This window comes from Tribolium madens, unplaced genomic scaffold (assembly GCF_015345945.1).
Source record: "Tribolium madens isolate multiple individuals breed KSU strain unplaced genomic scaffold, Tmad_KSU_1.1 Scaffold_97;HRSCAF=244;Tcas5.2_LG3a, whole genome shotgun sequence".
In the NCBI taxonomy this organism is placed as follows: domain Eukaryota; kingdom Metazoa; phylum Arthropoda; class Insecta; order Coleoptera; family Tenebrionidae; genus Tribolium; species Tribolium madens.
Window position 1 is genome coordinate 187,719 of NW_025401069.1, and position 26,761 is coordinate 214,479.

The window sequence follows — 26,761 nt, forward strand, 5'->3', positions numbered from 1 at the left end:
TCGTTATAAAATCAATCTCTATATTTTTTCTAAAGTATCTTGATTTATTTGTTTAAAGGGACCAAAATAGCAATATTAATCTTTGTAGAAATCATTTCTCAAAAACAAATTAATTTTGGCTGTTACACATTTTAATGTTCCTTCCATAAATCAACAATAAGACTGATTTGACATAGCAATTTATTAATAACTYTGAAAATAGCTTCCACCTATTAAAGATGGCKTAAAATATAGKATATTTTAAAAATTGATTAATGCAAATAAGAATTATTTTAAAAGGCTACAACATTTTATTTGTTGTAACTTTGATAAACTAGTAAAAGATTTATTGTTACAAAATTAAAAGAGCAAAACCTTTAAATAATCCTTAACGTAAATATAATGTAATATGTAGACAATGTGYAATATAATGTAATAAAAACTTTCATCTCCCAATAAAGACTTAGACTTCAACAGTATGTTAAAATTTTGGAGTGTTTTGTACTAAATGTAACTTTAATAATAAAATTTTATTTGATTAACTTAGCAGTGTTTATTTATGATCTATGTTATAAAAGGCATTTACCAAATAGATACTCGTAGTTACAGTTATAAAGAAAAATAATAAATTCTTGGAGTTGCGAAAATGTGATTGATCAAATATTTATAATTATTTCCGTTTAGAAGGAAAAGTATCGGTCATTTGGGCTTAGACTTAGATTTTTATATGCATGTTTTTTTTTTATAAAATTATCATATCGATAATTATGCAATACGAATTTGAAAGGAATACATGGTAAAAAAATCAATTTTTGAGTTGCTAGGAAGCGATGGAGTATTATTTTATCTAATGTGCGCACAATGTGTATATCTATTTAGAAGAATAAGTATCTATCGTTTTCGCCTCTTTGCGACGTTGCCAGAGTGCAGAGGCGAACACGCACTATGAATGCAAGGAGGCGATTACGACCTGTATACAAAATCTGTATAACTCCGCAGCGCCATCTAGTTAAATAACGCCGAACATTGGTGTATGTTAGTATGTGTATATAGGTCGTTTTGGCCTCCAGACAAAAATTTGCCAGAAGACTCAGGGTACTCTAATTCGTGGAAATTCGATGAGAACAAGGCAAGACGCTTCCGACTCCGATTTCGGAGGCGAACACGTATATATATATATATAATAAACAAATATAATTTCAAAATAAGTCATTATTTGCTTTTAAAACATTTTAAAAGTAATTTCGTATATATACGGTTTGAGCAGCGAACCACTCGGCGTAGATATACGTTTGGAGCAGTTTAAGGATTAATTTAGGATTATAATGCAGGTATAATAAAAAATATTTTAAAATAAATCCAGTTATACAGTATGTCCGTAAATGATTAAAGGATCAAGTTGGCTTTGAAATAATGTCAACCTCTGCATGGACCTCCTTATATGATACTGAATGACGATAACACAAAATATATTTGACATGTGACAGTTACATATTCCAAAATTTTGTCTCTTAGAAAATAAAACGGTGACAAAAACTGTGATAAACAATCCCAGGTGAAAAGGATACTTAAGCGAAAGCGTGTTGTAAAAAGAAAGCAAAAATTTGTAGTTTCTGGAAATGGGTGATCATGTGCGCGGCGCGAAAGCCCACTGTTTCAAAAGGATTTTTAATGCAGACTTTCTAATCAAGATTTGTTATGTAGTCAATCACAAAGTGTAGTTTAGGACCCAAAGGCCATAAAAAATGATTTGCAGGTGTATTTGGAGAGGATGTATGAAGTTAAACCGGTTAACAAGTGACAATGCACCGTTTCTTAATGATCGCCCATTTGACCATCACTTCGTAATTTAATTACATTGGAAAAGTGTGGAAGAGGGAGACGCGACCGCGATCGTCAATGGTAAAGACACACGTGTGCCATAGCGAGAAATTTTCGTTGTAAATTTGTAGGTGAAAACATCTTATCTATCGCTGAGACACAATTCGAAGCCATCTTTATCAATTAGCTTCCCTTCTTTTGATTACTTTGATAAGATCTGATCACATCACCAATATCACCTTCTTTTTAACAACCAGCGTGCTTCTGCGTTGGGCAACCAACAATTCAAAGACATGTTTTCCATGTCACATAAACATATTAATTATGAATAATAATCCCAAAAAACCACCACCCAAAATCATGAACACCCCACCGAAAGAAATCCTAACTGCAAATAATAACCTAAAACTTGAAGACTATATCGACTCACTAGCAACCATCATCGACCCACTTCAAATTCATTTTGCATCTCGGATCTCTAACCAAAGAATATGTATATATATATATATCCTTGAAAATGAACAATTAGTAGAAGAAATAGTAACTCAACATAAAGTACTAATCATAAATGGGATAAACATCAACGTCAGATGACTGATAACCCCAGCCAAACGAATCATTTTTTAAATGTTAGCCCCATAATTCCTGCAAACAGATTAGAAGAAATAGTAAGAAATTTGCAATTGGTTTCTGTCTCACCGGTTACATTCCTTCAGAAGGCTTCAGAAGACAAATCTTTGTTCAACCAAATGATGAAATTGAACTGCCCGACTCAGTTTTTGCTAAAGTGGGAGAAAAAAAACTATAAAATTTATATGACATATGGAGGCATGACTTGCTACATTTGCAAAGGACAGGGGCACATCGCTGATGCTTGCCCCCATGAGCAAGCAGAACAAATAAATCTAGAAGAAACAAATGCAGAGACCACAACCTAAACCTCAAATAACAAGTCAAACACAAATACATACTCCAACGCTACCAAATTTGGCAGAACTGATGAAGACGAAAGCTCTAATTTGGAATCGGAACCTCCAAACAGTTTTGGAACCTCAGGATGCCATACAGAATAACATAGCCCAAGGTGGCGTAAAACGACAAATTGATACACTCTCGAGCTCATCGAGGAGTGTCACAGAATCTTCTCTACATAAAGGATCACAGTTCAAAACCCCACTTCAACAAACAAAAAAGAAAAAAAAAAACTGACACCCAATCAAAACATCACGTAACAGCTTAATCTACAGATGAAAACACTCCACTATCAGTACAACTAGCACCAGCTGAAACTCTTCTAAAGACATCATCTGCCCCTCAAGATTTCTCTTTTGAAAAAATTATCTATTTTTTCGGGAACGTATCAGGATGTCTAGACTCTTTAGCACTGACCCGACAACTCACAAATTACGTCCCAAAACTGATTAAACTTCTCAAAGACTTACATCCAAAGCTAGGAAGTAAGCATATTAAACAGAGATATACAAAAGTCTGCAGAAAATTAGAACGTCTCCTTAAAAACCCTAACCGAACCTTCCCAACTGACAGCAGTGAACACTTTCTTTAACAACAATATTTACTAATATTTATAAAATTCGATTTCGGCAGCAATTTTCTATTACAATTTAACATGAATGGTTTTAGCCCACATTATGAAAAAAAAGATACCTTGCATGATTGTATTGTAAATAATTGTAATGATATAATGTAATACATTATTTACATTAGACGCTAATAACCCTTGCAGTTGAAGCGATTTCTTCAAATAAAAAAAAGTCTGAAAGAGAAAATTTTTTGAATGAAAGGGAAAATGGCGAATCCGATATGATTTGAGCATGATCTCTCGTGTTAACCTTTTTATGATAATCAATGCTAATATTAGAATTTTAATAAAATAGAAAGTTACGAGGTGCTTATTTGTTCTTCTTGTCACGGTGTAGTTCTTGTTCTCAATATACAAGTATGTCCTCGGATTGAGTTTACAAGAAGGAAAAAAATATCTTTGATTTTACGCCAAAACTGCAAAGGAAAAACATTTTTTGCTTTATCTGAAACCAGCAAATCTGCAATTAAAACATCATTATTCTAACTCAGTAGAAAGAATAGTTATTTGTACAGAGTGGTTATAAATGATTTTCATCTAGCCAGCTTTGGAATTTTTTTGCATGTAACTTTATTTGTGCCGCTCTACTTTTTTGAAAGCTCTAGTTCTGTCGTTAGTGTCACTTATTAATTAATAATAAATTGTTGTTAATTAAATTTTTATTATTTCAATTAATTTCCAATAATAATTGATAATAATGTATACTTTGGAAGAAAACAAGTTTATAATTGAAGTCTATTTTCGAAGTGGACGCTTAGTAAACGGCGATTTTTTAATTTTGAGTTACAACAAGTAGGTACCCCTATTTTCGTAAAGCGGCATTTTTTATTTTACATGGAAAATTCACAGCTGGCTGGATAAAAATCATTTATAACCACTCTGTGTTATTAGGCCAGAAACTGGCAAAATGACAGCAAAACACTGGCAAACTTGCAAAACAGTTTCTGGCCGTGTGATACACACAACTTTTCTTCGGCTAGGGAATTTATTTTTCTTCTATTGGTAGCACTTACTCCACGGTGTAATGGTTTAAATTTATGACATTTGTAAAGTAATTAAGACTTTTGAGAAGAAAATTCAATTGCATTAGTTGAAAATGGATATACAAGATACGCCAGAGCATATTCAAAATGTGGCAGAAGCTGCAATTCAAAATTTATTGCCAAAAAAGTCGTCCAATCGTTATTAAAGAGAATATGATTTGTTGAAGAAATGGGCTTCTGAAAACTTTGTAAATTTTCTTAAAATTCGATTCATTCTGATTCGACTCTTAGATCAAAATGTCGTGTGCATTGAAATGGTGAAATGAAATGACTTGACATTTCAGCGTTACTCAGTGCTACCAATATAAGAACTTTCATTTAAAAACCCTGTTTTTATTTTCCTGCCTAGACAAGCAAATGGGAGTTTTCAAGACGATTTGGACGATTGGAAAATCACTAATTTTAAAAAAGTTAATATTTCTCTTGATTTTGGATTTAGAATAATTTTTCTCTGCTTTTTAAATACTATCACATTGGCCGTTTTATTATTTTGACAATGATGTTACTTTGACAAATGAGTTTACGCAAGTTAAATAACAAAAATATTTGTAAAAAACTTAATTTTAATAAATGGCAACTTAAAGAAACAGTTTTAGGATAAGAAACAAAGTCATTTTTAACAAGAATTATCATTATTTAATTAATAAATTAATTGTCAAAGTGACATATAGTTGTCAAATAAATAAAACCGCCAATGTGACAGGACTTAAAAAACAGAGAAAAATTATTCTATGTCGAAAATCAAGAGAAAAATTAACTTTTCTTTTCACTGAAACAGAATAATGAAGTTTTAAGTACAGATTTGCTCGCAAAAAAATGTTTTTCCTTTGCAGTTTTGGCGTAAAATCAAAGAGTTTACTCTTGTAAACCCAATCCGGGGACATATTGTAGAGTTGCAACAAAAGCAGTAAAACTGAAATTTGTCACTGTCACATGTTAAATATATTTTGTGTTATCAGTCTTCAGTATCATACAAAGCGGCACATTCAAAGGTTGATTTTATTTCAAAGCCAAAGTGATCCTTCAATCACTTGTGGACAATGTGTACTTTTCGTAAGGGTCGACATTTCATGTGAGTGACCCTGTATATGAATAGTGGAAATGACTTTCCAAAAAAAAAAAAAAAAAAACTGCAAAACATGAGACCGTTTTAGCGAAATTTTGCAGACGTTCCCATATGTTATTAACTTATTAATAAATCTTCTTAACGGGCTTTCTTTCATTCGTAAGTTAAAACTATGCAGGCAGGCGATCGACTTCCTGTATAAACAATGAGTAAATCGTTCATCTTCTCTTATTAGACTACCTGATATTTATAACTTAACTGAAACAATATTTCGCCTCGTGTATTACAAAAAAAATCTTAGTTAAAACATACTGTACGTATATTCCAAATATTCAGGTAACTCCACATCTTTAAAACAGATCACTGTGATCGGTGAGACTTGTTAAAGCATCTAAACGACAGCTTAGTGAAACAGCACATTATTCCCAGTCGTGTCCAACTATTAGGTGTAAGAAAAAACACAAATATGATTTGAATTACAAACCCCATATCCATCTCACTTTGACTGCTTTTCTAACCCTCCAAAACCGGTATAAAATTTATCAAACTGACAGCCAAATGAAGAGCGTGCCTCAGCACCTATTCAAAAGATCAGTGAAGTTAATATTCAGGTATGAACTTGAAAAAGTACAAAAATCTGAAAAAATAAGCTTTCCTAAAAGGGGATGTGATTATAATCTCTATTTCAACAAATGCTTAAATAAAGACCTATTAACAGTGATTAATAAGTAACAACTGTTACCTACATTTTAGCAACTTTTTGCCATTTTGTTCTCATGAAACATAAATCAAACTTTTAGTAAATACGGAAAAAAATTCTTATAAAACTTTTTAATACCATTTACAATATTTGTCCTCCGTTCTTTTTATGCAATATCCGTAGCTTCCTGTGTTCGTGTCTTCAAAGTTCGTGACTACAAAGGGCAATACAGAAACGTAGGATGAAGCGTGGAGTGTCTTTATTCCTTCTTCCTCTCAATTCCTTTATTGTTGTCTACATATTTATTTATGTTGAAATATTGTCAATAAATGAATGAAAAAATTGCGTAACTCCATCAATAGTTTAAGCTGTAAAAAACATTTCATCCCAATAGCTTTAAAGTTTTTAAATAGGAGTACATATTTATTATGAAGTGTTGGAGTATCGATGTTTAAAAATACAGTGATAAATCTAAACCTACACAAAGGCCCATCTCTCCGACTCAAACTACCTCTAATAAAAATTTTGTAGATATTGGTGTTTTAACAAAAAAAACTTGATTAAAAAACATTGGAGTTTAAGAGTATCAAAGTGTCTACAACTCAATCAACGACTGCAACTTATACTTTTTAAAAACTGGATAACTATTTAAATAAAATGTAATAATAATCTTTATTCTTCGACACGGTTTTTCTCCCGTGTAAGGAAGTTTTGACAACTGTTTGGCATTTCACAATACAAAACGTCAAATTATTTTTAACAGATTTAAAGCAAGTTTAAGCCTTGTTGACTCTAATTCGAAGAATAAAATGTTGTATTCCACTCGTTTGAGTGTAAATCGGACGCTTTATTCCACCTCGTGGATGGTAAACCACTCGTTACACTCGTGGTTTAAAAATCCACTCGGTCAAATAAAGAGTCCGATTTACACTCAAACTCGTCGAATAAATAACTATTTTCTATTTCAGTGTTAGAATAGGTCTATTCCAGCACGCGAATGACGTCATTTGCGTGCTGCACTGAGAACAATGAATAGTAACAGCTAAATGATAGATTAGTTTGACTAAGAAAAGTTTAATACTAATCCATGTATGTTCTCAAGCAATAACCAACATTGGAAAATAACATGTCGGGTTTTCCATTAAGTTATTGATTTATTATTATTGAACAAAATATTCTTTACGGTATTGTTATTTAGTATGTAAACTATAGATCGTAATAAATAAGTAATAATTTAATAGTTAATAAATCTATTTAAATTTTTGTTTAGTCAATAATGTATTTTCTTTACATGATAACCAATGGAAACGATTATTCAACATTTTATTCTTTTTTAACCAAAATAAAGATCTTAACATATAACAAACGGAATTTCAAATGTAAATGCGTAAATATTACTTGGAAAAATTGCGCGCATGCTCACCACAAGATGCAGTTGCAGTTGCATGTTGTGTGTGGTGAATGTGCTCCAACTTTGTTTAAACGAGTCTTTACATGAACGAATAGTTTAATGGTCATTTGTTTTTTCTGTTATATTTGTGTTTGTGTTTTGAGGAGTGCAGGAGTACGGTTGACGAAAAGTGCCAAAAGCTGGTGAAGCAGTGGCAAAAATTTGAAGGTTAGTATAATGATATTTACAATCGCCGGATCAGCCCACCACCAGAAATTTTTAATTGTAACACGCTATGCGTATTAAGTTAAAAATATTTTTATGAGCAATAGATTCAAGCAGTGGCTGATTTGGACTGTTGCAAACTACATTCTCCATAATGTTATTTCAACTGCAATAATTTCATTTTGTAAATAATGTTGTATATTGTCGATAAAAACTTTTGTTAAATATTAAGCATTTATATTTAATGTTAAACTGATGGAATCTAACTATCTACTTCTTGGTTTTTCTTATTCAGATGAAGGAATGACATATGATATTTTGCTGGATTTTGTTCAGAGTTTCCTTCCCCAGCTGGTGCCAAAATTTGATGGCCAATTCAAATTGATGCGGCATATTAAAGAGTACAAATCTGCATCTTTGGTAAGTTTTTCAATTTTGAAGCCTATTTTTTAAATTTATGAGTGTTAATGCAGTGATTGACGTCCTGGCATCCCCGTCCCCGTGCAGACTAAATACATAATTTGTACTTAATGATGTTTTAAATGTTTATTATTTTTCTTAATAAATTGTTCTAAATAATATATGTACAGTTTTATTTTTTTTGTTAGGTTTATATATCTGCTGGTGGCTATACTAATTAGCAATCCGGTATATTTTTACCTAAAAAATATTTTTCCCTTTAAGATATACTTCTTAACTATCAAGAACACATCTTTTAATATCTAATGCGAGATTATTAATCTTTAATGATCCTTGTTTCTTGTTAATAAATATTTCTTATTATTAACACTGCAATGATAATATTAAAGTAGATGTTAACTTTTTATAAAATCAGAATCACTTAAAAACTAAGAAATGCTATCTTTGGAAATTCCAAACAAATTATTTATTCTCTGATAACAATAGTTTCTTCCGCCGTATTCTAAAAAATTATTAGTTTACATTTAAGCTAAATCTTTAACTAGTAAAAAACTGTTCTCTCAGTGTGGAATAAGTCGTTCGCGGTAATTCAATTCATTTTCAAATGTGAAAATAAGAATAATTTTTATTTTTTACAGCCGCCTAAAATTATTCCACACATAAATGTCACCAACCGTCGCAAAATTCTCTAGAAAAAAAAATTAATTTTCGTTTTTTAATTTATAAAATGATATAAAGCGGCGAAATAGAAAAAATAGAATAAAGCACTTGTTGCAGAAGGTTCTTCAAGCACTCATTTGTTCCTCAACTCGCCGCTTCGCGGCTCGTTTCGGAATTTCAAATTTGTGCTTGAATAGATACCTTCTGCAACTTGTACTTTAATATACTATTCTCTGCTTTTTAAGTCCTATCACATTGACGGTTTTATTATTTTAACAATGATGTCACTTTGACAAATGAGTTTACGCAAGTTAAATAACAAAAATGTTTGTGAAAAACATAATTTTAATAAACAACAACTCAAAGAAACAGCTTTAAGGTAAAAACCAAAGTCGTTTTTAACAATAACTATCATTATTTAATTAATAAATTAATTGTCAAAGTGACATATAGTTAAATAATTAAAACCGCCAATGTGATACTGAAAAGACTTAAAAATCAAGAGAAAAATAAACTTTTCTTTCTACTGAGTTAGAATAATGAAGTTTTAATTGCAGATTTGCTGGTTTCAAGTAAAGCAAAAACTTTTTTTCCTTTGCACACTGAGAGAACAGTTTTTTACTTGTTATTAGTTATATAGTTATACTAGTTATTTAGCTTAAATGTAAACTAATAATTTTTTAGAATACGGCGGAAGAAACTATTGTTATCAGAGAAGAAATAATTTGTTAGGAATTTCCAAACATAGCATTTCTTAGTTTTTAAGTGATTCTGATTTTATAAAAACTTAACATCTACTTTAATATTATCATTGCAGTGTTAATAATAAGAAATATTTATTAACAAGAAACAAGGATCATTAAAGATTAATAATCTCGCATTAGATATTAAAAGATGTGTTCTTGATAGTTAAGAAGTATATCTTAAAGGGAAAAATATTTTTTAGGTAAAAATATACCGGATTGCTAATCAGTATAGCCACCAGCAAATATATAAACCTAACACAAAAATAAAACTGTACATATATTATTTAGAACAATTTATTAAGAAAAATAATAAACATTTAAAACATTATTAAGTACAAATTATGTATTTAGTACTGCACGGGGACGGGGATGCCAGGACGTCAATCACTGCATTAACACTCATAAATTAAAAAAATAGACTTTAAAATTGAAAAACTTACCAAAGATGCAGATTTCTACTCTTTAATATGCCGCATCAATTTGAATTGGTCATCAAATTTTGGCACCAGCTGGGGAAGGAAACTCTGAACAAGATCCAGCAAAATATCATATGTCATTCCTTCATCTGAATAAGAAAAACCAAGAAGTAGATAGTTAAGATTCCATCAGTTTAACATTAAATATAAATGCTTAATATTTAACAAAAGTTTTTATCGACAATATACTACATTATTTACAAAATGAATGAGAATGTAGTTTGCAACAGTCCAAATCAGCCACTGCTCGAATTTATTGCTCAAAAAAATATTTTTATCTTAATAGCGTGTTGCAATTAAAAATTTCTGGTGGTGGCTGATCCGGCGATTGTAAATATCATTATACTAACCTTCAAATTTTTGCCACTGCTTCACCAGCTTTTGGCAATTTTCGTCAACCGTACTCCTGCACTCCTCAAAACACAAACACAAATATAACAGAAAAAACAAATGACCATTAAACTATTCGTTCATGTAAAGACTCGTTTGAACAAAGTTGGAGCACATTCACCACACACAACATGCAACTGCATGTTGTGGTGAGCATGCGCGCAATTTTTCCAAGTAATATTTACGTATTTACATTTGAAGTTCCGTTTGTTATATGTTAAAATCTTTATGCTAGTTAAAAAAGAATAAACTCTTGTTGAATAATCGTTTCCATTGGTTATCATGTAAAGAAAATACATTATTGACTAAACAAAAATTTAAATAGATTTATTAACTATTAAATTATTACTTATTTATTACGATCTATAGTTTACATACTAAATAACAATACCGTAAAGAATATTTTGTTCAATAATAATAAATCAATAACTTAATGGAAAACCCGACATGTTATTTTCCAATGTTGGTTATTGCTTGAGAACATACATGGATTAGTATTAAACTTTTCTTAGTCAAACTAATCTATCATTTAGCTGTTACTATTCATTTTTCTCAGTGCAGTTTTGGCGTAAAATCAAAGATAATTTTTTTTTCCTCTTGTAAACTCAATCCGGGGATATACTGTATATGGGAAAATATGAATTTACTGTTGAACTGATTAACCATTCCGGTACAGGGTGTTTCACGTAATTTTACGAGGCCTGCACCTGTAAGATGCAATCAGTAATACATATTCCGATACAAACTCGATTACAAATTTTGAAAAATTGGATAATCTTCTCTAGTTTGTTCACCCCTTTCAAAAATTACAACGTTTTTAGCTAATTAGTGATTAAGATAGATAGTTCTCTTGAGAGAACAAATGATAATTGTTTCTGAAAAACTGCAGTTTATGTTTATTAATGAAACAGTGATTAGTTTCACAACTACTGTCTTGGGTTTCCAAAAATTGAATAATTAAATGTGTATTTTTTGTGTTTTGTGACTTTTGTACATCTGGGTGCGTATACATTAGGCGCAAGCCTCGTAAAGTTGTGTGAAACAGCCCTGTATATACTAAAGTCATTATTAATGGTTGTTTACATTTTGTAAATCGTCCCATCTTAAATAACTTCGCTAAAATCAACAATATTGTATGTTTAGGCAAGAGAGAAACTTTTTTAATTATGCAATTAAAGGATGCATTGTGAATACCTAATCTTGCGGATCTAATAATTGAGTTTATTGACATTACCGATTTGTCTTTGCACACTACTGAAAACGCAGAATCACAGCGTCTTTTTAAAATCCTCTGACTCAATACTAAAAGTTACAAAAAATGAATCATGAGATCTTTTTGTTTTCTAATGCATAGTTTTTATTTGTTTCTATAAATTACGTGGATGTGATAAAAGCGCCGGTATTAAATAAATATCAACCTCAAGCAATGTTTTTACAGATACATAATATTCATATTAACAAACACAATTGTTTCTAAAATTTAAATTGTAGGCCTGTTTCTCATTTTACCATTGGAAAAAAGAGTATAATTTTTAGGTGTTATCTCTTTTTTTAAAAGCTAAGCATTTTTCAAAGTTTCAAATTTGTGGAAAAATGTGTTCAGAATAACAAAATCAATAATCCTCTCTAACACAGAAAAAACGTAAAACGTTAAACTAAAATTTTTGCTGCGGTAACAACATCCCTTGCAGGAAGTATGAGAACTGAAAACGTGCACCAAGGGAACCATATTATTATCTCTGCTCTGACACAGCTGTAGGCAATCCCTGAACAAATTCGAGTCGGTGACCATTCAGCACCCTGAGGCCTCACGGGGCTCGTCTACTAACCCCGACGTTTGGTTACGCCTTATTGGCTCTCAGTTTAATTCGAGCTCGGATAGGAATACGATCGTTAAAAGAAACTCTCTTCCAAAGTTGTTAAAGTAAACCCACACTAGAGTATATTACTCCCAAAGTTTTAAATTGTCTTTGGGGATTTTATCTTGATCGAATGCGCTGAAAGTCCCGGAGGTTATATAGGTAGCTAAAAATCAGCGTTACGTAAATTTTAAGGAAAGTAAGTATGACAAATTAGATATTATCGTCACAAGTGCACACATTTTAGATTCCCACAAAATGTGGGAACAGCTGCAATAATATTAACAAACCACAATACATAACAAACACATAAAATATGGTCAAATTAGCTAAACAGGCTAGTTTTTAAAAAAATTGACAAAATTTTACAATTCATTTCATATTGTCTAGTAAAATAAGCTTCCCGGCCCCATTATTTTGAGTGAACTATTACGAAATCAGAGCTTCTAAGTAGGTATGTACACTCAGAAAAGTTGAAAATGACGTGTCTATAAACCGACCCTCATTATTTGGGTCCTCCTACCTAACCGCAGTTATAAATCATCTGCGAGGAGAAAGTAATAAAAATGCTTTTGCATTTGGCCTCAACTTTTCTTTTAAGTAAATGTTGTCAGGTGATATTATTTCATTAATGATAGTTATTATAATTAAACGTGTGTAAAGTGTGTTATACGTTGCGTTATACTGAAACGAGCAAGTTTGTAATTTTAAAACGTCATGATTCTGTCTCAGTGGAAAGAAAAGTAAATTTTTTCTTGATTTTGGGATTTTTCTCTGCTTTTTAAGTCCCACCATAATGGCGGTTTTATTTTTTTGACAGAATTGTAACTTTGACAATTAATTAATTAATTATTATAATTATCGACAAAACAATAACATTCTGAAGATTTGTTGCTCTCATTCATGAAAAATAATAAAACTTCAAAGCATGAGATATTATTTTATTAATAATTATTATAATTAAAGACAAAAATTGTTTTAAATTTAAATAATTAATTTTATTTATTTCAATAAAAAGCAAAAATTATAGATTTTACAAATATTTTATGCATAATCACAAATTAATATTAGTAATGTGTATGACATTCATTGTTGGCTAAACATTCATGAAGTCGTCCATGCATACTATCCAAAGAATTTTGGCAAATTTGTGAGTGGCGGAAATGGGTCCCAAACGTTATTAACGTGCTGCGCCAATTTTTTTATTTTAAATTTCGTTCTCGAACTTTGGGTTGAAAAAAACTATATTGCCCTATAAATTTTCTATTGGATTTAGACGAGGCGAATGAGAAACCCATCGTATAATTTCGAATTCCTCATTTCATTTCTGACCTGATCGTCCAGTTAAAATAATCTAAATATAATTCTATGAAGGATCGCTTTGAAGCTTTATTATTTTTCACAGAAATACCAACTAATGTTTAGGTTCGAGATTGTAAGAACCAAAATGAAAACAACCAAAAGATTCAATAAAGTGTCACAAAGGTGGTGGGATTTTAAAACTAATTTACGATTCGTAGAAGTAGTGAATCCCAATTAAAAGTGTTGAAAAACAATTAATATTCAGCTATAATGAGAGCAACAAATCTTTGCAGCATTTTATTCTTTTACTGATAATACCGGTTACAATAATTAATTAATTAATTGTCAAAGTTACAATTCTGTCTACTCCTTATTGGATCCTCTTGGTATGGAAACGATGAACAAAAATACGATTAGACCCGTCACACCAAATTTTTATTTCAAACATAACGCGTTTCAACCAGGTGAGAATAAAAACTGTTTTATCTTTATTTTTATTTTTTTAGTTTTTATTCTCACCTGAGGATGACCACTTTGTGGTTGAAACGCGTTGTTTGAAATAACAGTTTGGTGTGACGGGTCTAATCGTGTTTTTGTTTACAATTCTGTCGAAAAAATAAAAACCCCATTGTGATGAAACTTAAAAAGCAGAAAAAATCCCAAAAGCAAGAGAAAATTTACTTTTCTTTCTTTCCATTGAGACTGAATAGTGACGTTTTAAAATTACAAATTTGCTTGTTTCAGTATAACACACCGAATAACACATTTTACACGCCCTTAATTATAATAATTATTATTAATGAAATAAAATCCCATAACAAAATTTACTTAAAAGAAATGTTGAGGCTAAATGCAAAAGCATTTTTATTAGTTTAGTTTATAACTGTGGTTTGGTAAGAGAAAAAATAAATAATGAGAGTCGGTTTATGGACACGTCATTTTCAACTTTTCTGAGTGTACATACGTAATAAGTCCGGCAATGAGCCGGTAAGCAACACAATAAAAATCAAATCAATTTTATTGGCAAATTTTCTTGAAACAATATGAAATTATAATTATTTTCGGCTATTAAGAAGGCCATAATGTCCGAGAGAGTTGTTTGAGGCCGACGAAGCAGGGCCCCGCGGTCGTTGTGGCCCTCAACAACACGTGTGGTACGTACATTTTTTGTCGTATTAAATTACCATACTTGTTTAAAAAAAATATTTTCAAATTTTCAAACTGTCAAAGCTGTTAAAAAGCCGAGCGTTAAAAGAGAAGAGTACTGGTAAAACCTTTTAACAGTTCTGTTACTAGGGTATTATGGATAGATTAACGATTGTTTGTTAAATGTTATTCATACTATAACAACACGGAACGACGAAAAATACATTATAATGCACATCCGGTAAGCCTCTGACTGTACTACTCATTCCCATATCTTAACATTTAAAAATCTCATTCGTACTGTAATACTGGACTTATAATCTAAATAAATTACTTCCAGGGAGGTACAGGAATTAAAGTCTTCTTGCACAAAAATTAAAACTTTTATTGGTTGAAAGTGTTGAAACATGTTTCGGGCACTAACTTGTTCCATCATCAGTCTAGATTGTTAATAACAAACTATAAATTTTTGAAGATTACAATACAGTTTTTAAAAGTACTCACACAAAAAAAAATCGGAAAATTGGTTCTTAAAAAACGTCATACAGAACTCGCGCCCCAGAGAAAAATGGCATATAAGGTAAGATATCAGGAGCATATAAAAAATGTTAAAAAAATTTATCTATAAAATTTCGAAGTTATGAGAGTTTAAATTTTGCACTTTGACTCTACTTATTTCTGTTGGAAAAATGATTTTCAAAGTTTTTTTGATACAGGTTATTAGAAGAGGAAGCTACGTCCTAAATTGTAACTCTGTTCAATGTTATTTGTGGCTTTTATTAGCAAATTTTTTGTACTTTTACTAAATAATTGTAAAAAAAAAACATATACAAGATCATCATTATCATTAAATAGACAAAAAGAAATGTCAAATGTCAAAAAATAAATGTCAAAATTTTTTTACAGATAGAATTTTTTAAACATTTTTTCCCATGTTCCTGGTATCTTACCTTACTGGAAAATTTTCTTTGGGGCGCGAGTTCTGGTGCACCCTGTATTTTTGTAGTACTTTATTATCATTCATCAATTAGTTTTTTTGATTAAATAAATAGTATAAGCAAAAACGATTCGTTCCATATTTTCTATTCACCAGGTAGACAGACAAAGTTTAATATTAAAATAGCATGTTAAAGAACGCGTTTCGTAAGGCAAGTTTTGTAGAACGACTTCAGGTTTGAAGCGAGTAGGAAGTGCGAGTTTTATAAAGAACGAATTCCCACAAATGAAACAAGTTTTTTATGCTTTTTTTTTCTATTTTGCGAGTTTCACGTACTTTTTTAACATAAAAGTCAATTTTTCAAAATTTAGGAACTTTTGCCCTTTTGGTGGTTGGTAATAAATGTCACAAAGTTTGAAAAATTCGATTTTCGAAGTATCAAGTCTCGAGTGTTAAATTTTATTTTAAATTTTGTTTAACTAACAAGGAATACAGTTGGAGACAAAATACTTTGGTCGTCACTTTTCTGACACTTTAATATAATTCAAGCTTTAACGTTAAAATGAATGACAATTTCAAATTAATGACATCTATTATATTTTTCTATCAAAAATATGTACAACTTGTCAACTATGATTGACAGTAGCTAAAAATAAGGTTAACAGTCCTAAAGCATGCTTTACAATTTAATGTCACTGAAGTGACATTGACGACCAAAGTATTTTGTCTCCAACTGTACAGTCAACTTTATAAAAAAAGTCAAAATAATGTGTCAAAAAACGTTATTATTCCCAAATATTTGTTGTGTCGTTTACCAACTGTCTTTAATCTGAGAGTCATCATCAACTCTCTCTTTTGAATTCATATGAACACGTAATTTTAGGTATTTGTAAAGAGAAAAATTTTACGTATGGACACATCATCATTTTCTTCTTTTTTAATAGGTATATCTACATCTTTAAAAGCGACAAAAAATAATTGCAATTTTTTAAATTTTGCATAAGTTAATACCTACTGTTTAGTAAATTTAAGTACATTTTACTAGTGCGTCATTTTTGTGACATCTGCTAGTATTTGTAGCGTTATTTCAGAAATACAATAGTAAGAAGTGTAAAAATATTTTTTTCCTGCGACAACTATCTTAAAGTCATAGAGCATCCTTGGTAAAAAAGTTAATCTTTTCGTTGCTAAGTAGAATGAAAAATAAAGTTTCTGATTCACCTCAACGGTAAAAAATGACAATGTAGTGTGAAAACAATAAATTGTATTGTGTGTAGTAGACATCTTGTTTTGTCATTTTAAAATATGATTTTGATTGTCACTATCCTGCTATCGATAATTAATTGATTAAAATAATAAATAATTCATAAAGGTCGTAGAAAAAAACATTGTGTTCTACTTGTGAAAAAAGCTTTCTTCATGCTCGCGTTATAGCATAGAATTCGCTATTAAACACTTGTAGAACAAATAACTATTACAATAGCAATGGCCTACAAACGTTGTTTTGTGGTTATAATCGTAGTTGGTAATTCTATTATGAAAATATAACAATTAAATGCTAATTTTCTGATTTTGTTTGTGTTTTGTCTCATTCAAGCATAGAATATGAATAAAACCGATTAACTATTTGGCGGAAACAAAATGAGATAAGTTAATGTAAAGCGTACTTACGTTTACATGCTTTGCGATGAGTAATTTGTTTTGTGGGATCTCTATAAAAACCCTCTCTGCAATAATGACAATGTCTTCCTGCCGTATAGTGTCGACATTTTAAACAAACACCACCGGAAACTCTTCCGGACAGTTTATAAAGTTCCATGTTGAATCGACAACGACGAGCATGTTGGTTGCATTCACAAGCTGAAATAAAGAAATAAGATAAAAATATTAGAAACCCTAAGAGAAAATATTCATTTAAGCGGCCCGTCATGCTGTTAACATGCTGTAAAACTGTTCCTAAGTGTCTATGCATCAAGTAGACTAACATCCAGTTGTCTGTCTACTGTAACTGTAGTATAAACCACTAAATACGCAGAAGCGTACTGTCATCTCCTTCAGATTTTCTGAGTAACTCTTTTCTCAAACTTTCTACTTTTTCATTGTGTGGTAAAGTTGTTTAAAATCTAAGATTTTTTTCTATTTTGTGGTTGTTATTTTAATTTTTATTGTGTGTTCTGTCGTTTTAGGCACTATAGCTTACAGAAAAGTAGGCAAACGAAATGGTATGTAACATTTAAAATTACGAATGCACAAATACTTTCGAATAATCTTGCTTTTACACTCTATTTGCATCGTTAAAATTTTTAAAACCTCAAGAATTACGTTAATTATCCAACCACTCATAAATAAATACAACCATACAAATTCATCATAAGCATGAATAACGTTGTTTAAAAATATTCACTTTAATCTATTGGCAATCCTGACTTTAATTAGGTATTCAAGGTTACCAATGGAGTACGCTTTTAATTAACAATTCAACAATCTTGAGGGGTTGTACGTCAAGTATTTGTCGAGCAAAATCGTATCCGGTTGTTTCAAATTATTGAAAAAAATACTTTCAAATCTGTTATCAACAAACTCAATCTTTCTGAATCATTTCGTAGTAGATTTTTATTATTTCACTTTTACTTTGTATTTTTGAAGGTGCATTTCCGACACATTTTGTATAAGTTACGTTAAACACATCAATCTTTTCTATCAATGTTCTTAATTTACCTACAGCATGTACTTGAAATATGCAGGATAATGCAAAGAAAATGCAAACTAATGTCTCTCTACTGTTGTTTCGACACATTACATGCAACATGAGAAATTGCAACAAGTCAGTTTTTAATCAATCAATAAAACTAATAAAAGAAGATATTTTTTTCAGGACCTGTTGACTTGTAAATTTAAACGATAATTGCTATAGTATAGTATCAAAAAATTGTTCATAATCCATAATGATTTATACATTTGTAATAAGACTACTTACACATATGGCACACACTTTTGCATGCCCCCGAGAGAAGTATAGATGTAACCTTTCTCGGATAGTATTAACAATAACAAAATACAGACAATCAATAAAACCATTTTTTTTATTCAAATTTTCTACAGGGTGTTTCACATAACTTTACGAGACTTGCGCCTAATTTACGCACCCAAATATACAAAATTCATAAAACACTAGATACAAAAATACACATTTAATTATTTAATTTTTGAAAACCCATGACAGTAGTTGTCAAACTAATCACTGTTTCATTAATAGTCATAAACTGCAGTTTTTAAGAAACAATTATCATTTGTTCTATCAAGAGACGGCATGGATATGATTCTAGTTTATCTATCTTGATCACTAACTAACTAAAAATGTTGTAATTTTGGAAAGGGTGAACAAACTAGAGAAGATTATCCAATTTTTCAAAATTTGTAATAGAGTTCGTATCGAAATATGTATTATTGATTGCATCTTACAGGCGCAGGCCTCGTAAAATTATGTGAAACACCTTGTATTTCATTGTTTATGTTAAAGGTTTGAAGTATCGCAATGCATTGATAGCAGATCTTTAAAAGAGATATTTTGTATTTATTAGAGTTGTGCATTTGACCGGTGAAAAAGTTTCCAGTCATTTGACATTATTTGACAATATTAAAAAAAGTGTTTACTAAACCTTATTTTTTTAGATTTGTTCTTTTTATTTTTAATAAAATAAACAACGCCTTAATATTAAATTAATATTGATTTATTTAATTATGAATGACATTTTGTGTATCGCCCTCATTATTAAGACGAGACAAAACGTGCATACACTACACGTATGACTGTAGAGCAGGCGCACTGTATATTTGACTGTTATACGGGTCAAACGGTCAAAAAAAATTGGGTCAATTGACCACGGCACAATTCTAGTATTTATAGAAATTATCTTTGTTGTCATTAATATTATTACCTATTATACAGACGATTCAGATAAGATAATAAGCCTGACGATATGGCGATGCAACCCAAAAAACAAATTCCATTTACGCCTTTGATCCAATTTAAATTAGGATTGGCAAGTTAAATCCAAGTTATCATCTTATGTCACTCTGACATCAGTGCAGAGAACGATCATTAGTGCCATTCAGTTCTCGCAGAATGATAGAGAAGTCTTTTCGGTGTAAACCCAATACAAAAATGTATGAAAGAATTAAACATTAAAGGTAGGCAAACAGTTTTTTTACAAATCATAAATTGCTTGTCAAAACACTATCAGAGCAACATAAGATAACTTGGACTGCAAATGCAAATCGTAATTAAAATTAGATCAAAACGTAAACAAAATTTGTTTTTTGGGTTGCATCGCCAGAACGGCGGGCTCATTATCTTATCTGAATCACCCTGTATTTAAAAAAATATATTTTCAAAAAGCCATTAGTGTAATAAAATCTGTAAGTGTGAAACAGTCGTAATGTAAACATTAAAGAACAATACATCAAATAAATTTAGATTGAATAAGAGCAGATGAATCTGACAGGACTGCAGGCAAAGTACACATCTCATTAGGGTTCTGCATTTCGTAGATGTTGCCCTGGAGCTTACAAGGGAAACAAGCTATTCTGTTTCTGACAGGACATTAAATTCGAATCATTTATGTGTGTAAATATAGCTTTATGCTTGCATCGAGGATTTTTATGAATTTTCATCTTTCTTTAAATACACGGTTAATCTAAATGATTCTAACATCCAGTCGCTTTTGATAACATTATTTTAAGTGTAGATGGGCTAAAAATTCCACGAGTGTGAAGAAGCTTCAAAAATACCGGTGTTTCGTTTTTATCGTTACAAATTTATACAGGAGATAGAATATTCAATGAGGCGAATTATAAAAATATTTCTGTTCATATACACAATGTCCTAAAATAAGACACACAAGTTCTGTTTTTTTTTTTAATGAAAACACCAAATTTTTGTGACATTTTTGGATTCGCCATTAAATTGTTAATACTACCTATTGTTAATACTGCCTACTACGATTTTTTGAAAAAGACAAAATATAAATAGCAATAACTCGACTTTTTCAGATACAACATTCTATATTTTATTGCATCATTGCATGGCATTTTTTGTGAGCTTTTTGTCGATATAGGGTCTATAGCGTCTACTTTGTAAAATTTGTGAGATGTGTGCAAAATAAGAAATATTGGTGTTCAAATCTACTTCTTCTAACATTTGGGTAGATGTCCGCGAAGACAATGTAAATACCTTTCACCATTCAGCACATTGTCGAAAAAGTAAGATCCAATAATGTGATCTTCAATGATCCCTCCCCAAACATTAAGCGATCATCGCTTTTGGTGATCATCAATCCTCAACCAGTGAGGATTTTCGATTCCATAATAATGCATAACGTCTTTTGACCGACCCGTTGTTCTTAAACGATCCTTTATCTGAAAACAATCTTTTATTTAAAGTATTATTATCTTCTACAATCATACCATTCATCTGAATACAAAACGCAACTATTTGCAAAATCATTATCATACAATTCTTGATGTAGGTTCAAATGATAAGGGTGGAATTTATGTCTTAGCATTATTCTGTTCACACTACTTTGTGAAATATCTGTTTCCGCTGCTATGTCTCTAGTGCTTAAGTGAGGTTCTTCCTGTAGCATCAACAAAACTTGCAACTCATTTCCCTCATTGATTCGACCACCAACAATTTCCTTTTTGGAATAAGAAACATTAGCAATTAGTTCAAACCGATGAAATAAAGACATTCTGCTTGCTAATAAAGGATCTCTGTCAGCTTCACCAATACGGAAAATCATATTCACTAATTCTTCAAGAGTGAAATTCATTATAGGCAATAATTAAAAGTACACGAAAGTGACAAATTTTACGACAGCGGCCTATTCAATTCCTTTTTTTTTTTGGTAAAAAACTTTTATAAAGTAGAGACCCCACAAACCCTATATCGACAAAAAGAAAGCTCATGAAAAATGCCATGCAATAAATACATATAGAGTGTTGTATTTGAAAAAGTCATTTTCAAAAAATCGTAGTAGGCGATGGAACATCAACTCAGAGTTTGCCTTCATTTTATGTCGATAACTTGGATAGAAAAAAGTTATGGAGCTTGCACGCACCCCTGTGTCACCCAGTATGTATAATAAATGAAATAAAATATTTTTTATTATACCTGCATCACAATCACTGATTAAAACACGCAAAAGCGTGCATAAAGGGGCCTTTAAAGCTCTAGTGCTTTAAAGTTGCCATGGTAACAATAAATTTAGTTAGAAATTTAGATAATGCTAACACGAACGAATTTATTTATTTATTGAAATACACATGAATTATACAATTATGTTGTTTGAAAATTGTAACCCGGAACGTTTAATTACATCGTTATTATTTAAACTAGTAGAAGACTCCTCCCATTGCGCTGTTTCACATACATTCCTTTTTGGAACCACAGATGTAATAATATTACTTCCACTTACTGCCCCAATAGTGTGCCTTGACACACAAAGTTTATTCGTGGTAGACTCTTCAACATACGAATTTGCCACCGTTGAAGACTTCCACCCATCTTGTCGTTTAAGTTCATCCACACTCATTCCAATATTTGCCATGATTGTTGCAGAAGTCCGTCGAAACGCGTGGCCTGTGTATTTTTTAGCATCTGGAAGCTTTAGATACGCCGCAACAAGAGACGGACATTGACCAAACAACTATTTTGATTGAAGTGGATTCTTCAATATAGTCACTACGCCACTTGCCACTAGCCACTACGTACTTGCACTACGCAAATTTGGATTTTTCCGGAATTAATCGCAGTTCTGCTTGTTCTGCTAGCCTTTTAATATCTTTTGGTTTCATAAATTTTTGTTTAATTTGAAAGCGATCATTGCAGTATCCTAAAAAATCTTATATAGGGTAGACAATCTGTTAGTTTCTTTGTAAGATTGTTATTAAAACTACACTGTTGAATATTTTTGAATGATTGTTGTTGCTTTGTTCAAGAGAGTACACCTTCCCCGATTATTTATGAAAAACTATTTCAGTTAAATGGTTGGCTCGGCTGGCTTTGCAGTAGCCCGTTCTCTTAACCAAATTTTGCAATACATTGTCGATTATTTGTCTCTATTTCACGAATAGCTCGATGCATGTTTTCTTTAAGTGCGTCAATTGTTTGTGGATTGTTGAAGTAACAACGTTCTTTAACATTTCCCTATAAAAAATAGTCTAACAGCATCAAATCGCATTTCGCTCAAAAATTATTCTCAACTTTCGCACAGTTTTTGCAACACAACTCTCACTTTGAAAACAATTTTTCAATATTTCCCAGCGTTGTTCAAGCGTAAAACGATTTATTTTTCACAACGAAGGTTTGACACTATGCAGGGTGTTCGTTTTTCGAGCTCCACCATGGGGATCTCAGTTATTATAAGAGATACGAGGTCGGTTAAATTAGGGCAAAGTATATTTATGACGAACAATAATCTAAAAGAAAATTTAATGTGTCATTATTAGTTTTTCCTACGACCATACAGGGTCAGTAACAGTAATGTGAGCTGGATGAAAATGAGTAAAGCCGTCAAAATGACAAGTAATTGTCCACTGCTTCAAGGACTCTAATTTCATTTTCTGGGCCAGTAGAAGTCCACGGACGGGTCTTTCATTGGGAGCCAATCTTGTGGTAACTTGGCTTCCAGTTTTCTAAATGTTTCAGGAACCGGATGCATTCGATTTGGATACCTCTCAGAAGTAACACTCCTGTGACTGACCTTGTATACAAAATTAGATCATAACGCATAATTACATATGCGCGAAAATTGGCAATATCGTGCGAGGCCAAAAACCTGTGCGATTTGTTTTCGCGCTGTGTGTTTGAAATCTAACGCAAAATTCACACTCGAATGTTTTGTATATTTTCATTCAACGTATTTTTTTGTATCCATTATAAAAAATAAATCGTTATGAAAAAAATATATGTTCGTAAGAAAAAAATATTTATGGTCGTAGGAAAAATAGTGTACAAAACTTGCAGGAAAGTGTCTAACGCACTCGCGGAATTGCCTGCACTCGGCTAACGCCTCGTGCGCAACTTTCACGCTTGTGCGTTATTTATCACTTTCCGTGCTCTTATGTAATATACTATTTGAATTATTGGAAAAAAACGGAAATTTGTAATTTTTTGTTTTTATTTTTTAAACAAAAACTAAAACACCTAGACGTTTTTAAATAGGACGTTTTACACTTTTTTGGATTTTCTTATGGACGCCATTTGGTTTCTAAATTTTTGAAAAGTCTTTTTGTTTCTGATTACAACGATGTATCACACGATATGATTAAATTTTTCATGCTGATCAAAATTAAAAAAAAGCGTTTTTTTTAAAGAGTGCTTTGGAAAAAGGCCACCAATTTTAATTAACAAACTAAATTTTGACAGTTCAACTGAATTTGGATCTGGAAGTCACATTTCCGTCAAACTTACCTACTTAAAACCAAAGTTTTGAAATAGGAACAACATGATAAACTAGAATTTACTCTTCACAAAACAAAACAACACAAAGTTATAAAAGATGCTCGAATGCACCACCTTCAAAATTTAGTTTGTTAGTTAAAATTGTTGGCATTTTTTCCGAAGCACACTTTGCAAAAACCCTTTTTTCTAATTTTGATCAGCATGTAAAATTTGATCATATCGTGTGATACATCGTTGTAATCAAGAACAAAAAGACTTTTCAAAAATACAGAAATCAAATTTGGCATCCATAAGAAAATACAAAGTTGAGTGTTGTAACTCTGATATCAAGAGCGCCTCGGAAAATATGATGATTTAGATTCCTTGTAAAAAAGTGTCTTAATAACGTCCGAGTTAAAAACGTCTAGGTCTTTTAGTTTGCGCTTGAAAAAATAAATACGAAAATTACAAATTTCCGTTTTTTCCAATAATTCAAAAACTAATAATGACACATTAAATTTTCTTTCAGATTATTGTTCAGCATAAAAATGTGCAACTTTGCCCTAATTTAACCAACCTCGTATCTCTTATGATATCTGAGATCCCCATGGTGGAGCTCGAAAAGCGAACACCCTGTATGCCTGTCAATATGTCAGGTGCATAAGTGTCGCTAAAGTGAAAATAGAATGCACTTCAAAAAGAAACTAACAAATGGCCCACCCCATACGACCGGTAGCATTTTTATGGCCTTGCCAATTATTACATTTACATTTATGTGTAAGTAAACTTTTCACGCAAAGGTCTTCGAGGCAACAAAAAGGGCTTACGCATCATGCATTGTATTAAATTTTTCCTTCTTTCTCCCATCGTAATCAATATTTTAAATGATAAAAGAAAATTAAAACTAAAACCGCGGTTGAAAATAGGAGGTTGTGAGAACCTTAGTTACCACATAGCAACCGCCAAAATTTTTCCAAACAACAAATTTCTCCGTATAATTTTTGTGAGAAAACATTGTGAACAGTGAAGTGGTGTGAAATACAAAATAGATAAGTGAAGAATGAACAGAAGAAATAAGGGAAAACGTTCTGCTCGCATATTTTTTGAAAAAATCAAGCACCTTAAAATTTTCTGCTAGTGTCTGGACAGTTATCAATTAAGGTAATATTTTGTGTTTGTATATTAGTTTAGTTACGAATTTTACGTTCAAAACCCACCTGCAGTTTCTTGCAAAACATCGGAGCCGAAAGTTATAACACAACTTGTGATTGAAACTTGAGTGTCCAATTTTTAATTTGAGGTTATGTATGTCAAAGTTTATGTAAAATTTCGGTCAGATCAAAATTTACTAAAGGGTTGAAAGCAAGATGACTAGGTATACACTGGTGAAACAACTTCCCCGATTTTCCGTTGTCAGCTATGATCCACTGTGACCCAAAAATCACTCCAAAATGAGAAGCAAGATGGCGATTTTCTTTAAATATAACAGATGGCATAAGACTAGTGAGTAACTGTCAGATTGTAACAGATTTGAACAAAGTAAAGTCAAGGAAGTTGTATTTTTTTGTCAAAATACGACATGCCGTTAATACAGGGTTAGTCACAGGAGAGTTAATTTGAAAATTAATTAGTTTGCAACCAAAAATACCTTTATCGTATGTTACTGGATATAATATTTTATTTAAATTAATTCAATAATCAATGTGAGCTGGATGAAAATGAGTGAAGTCGTCAAAATGACAAGTAGAGCTTGTTCCAAATCTGGTGGCAAACTGACGTTGTCAAAAATGACTGAATTTTGACACTAAACATACGTTTACTATTGAAAAAAATATTGTTCATAGGCGACGTATTAAATAATATTTCAAAACAACTGTTATTCTTTAAAAAAATATAATAAGCAGGTACTTATACAGGGTGCGCCAGAACTCGCGCCCCAGAGAAAAATGTCAAATGCCGGGGGCAATAGGTCGCCAAAAAGTGCAGCCGAAGAAGTAATTTTTGCTTGCATAAGAAAGTTATTAGACTCTTAAATCCACCAATCCCAGAAGGGCACCTCAGGGTGTGATTAAAAAATTATATCCGTTGCTAGGTTACGAAAATAATACCAATTTGCCCAGAATTTTTAAAAATAGCTGGTCTACTGTAATTTTGCGTTTGACATTTATTAATTTGTGGGTGACATTACCTGCTAGTTTCCAGTATTTTTCTCGCTGAAGAGGTTGTACACGAGTATAATGAGACAGAATCGTTAATTATTATCAACAATTATCAAAAATTATTTTGAAACATTCTGGAAATTCCTGATGAACCGACTTCTTCACAGGTTTGTTCCTTCTCAACTTTTTCTTCGATCTGATACAGATTAACAAACCGATAAATGAATTTTAGAGCTTGAAAACTTGTGCATGAAACAAAAAAGCAAGTGAGAGTGAGACCAGAAAAACATGAAGAAGTAGGCAAGTTTCTTTATCTACTTTAATGCAAAATTTACAGAAAAATGTACTTTTTCTAAGAAATTGTGTTTAAATAAAACAGGTTACTAATTTTAATATTAA

General features: G+C 31.3%; 1 protein-coding gene across 2 annotated transcripts in view; it reads right to left on the reverse strand.

Moving 5' to 3' along the window:
• LOC123014894 (netrin-1-like) overlaps nt 1–26,761 on the reverse strand; it is a 110,479-nt gene that overhangs the window by 22,145 nt on the left and 61,573 nt on the right. The window contains exon 2 of one of the 2 annotated variants that reach the window (XM_044414193.1): nt 17,432–17,620. The exons of the other annotated variant lie outside the window; for it this stretch is intronic. Coding sequence (XP_044270128.1) covers nt 17,432–17,620 — 189 coding nt within the window. The remainder of the gene's footprint in view (nt 1–17,431; nt 17,621–26,761) is intronic. 2 annotated transcript variants of the gene reach the window in all.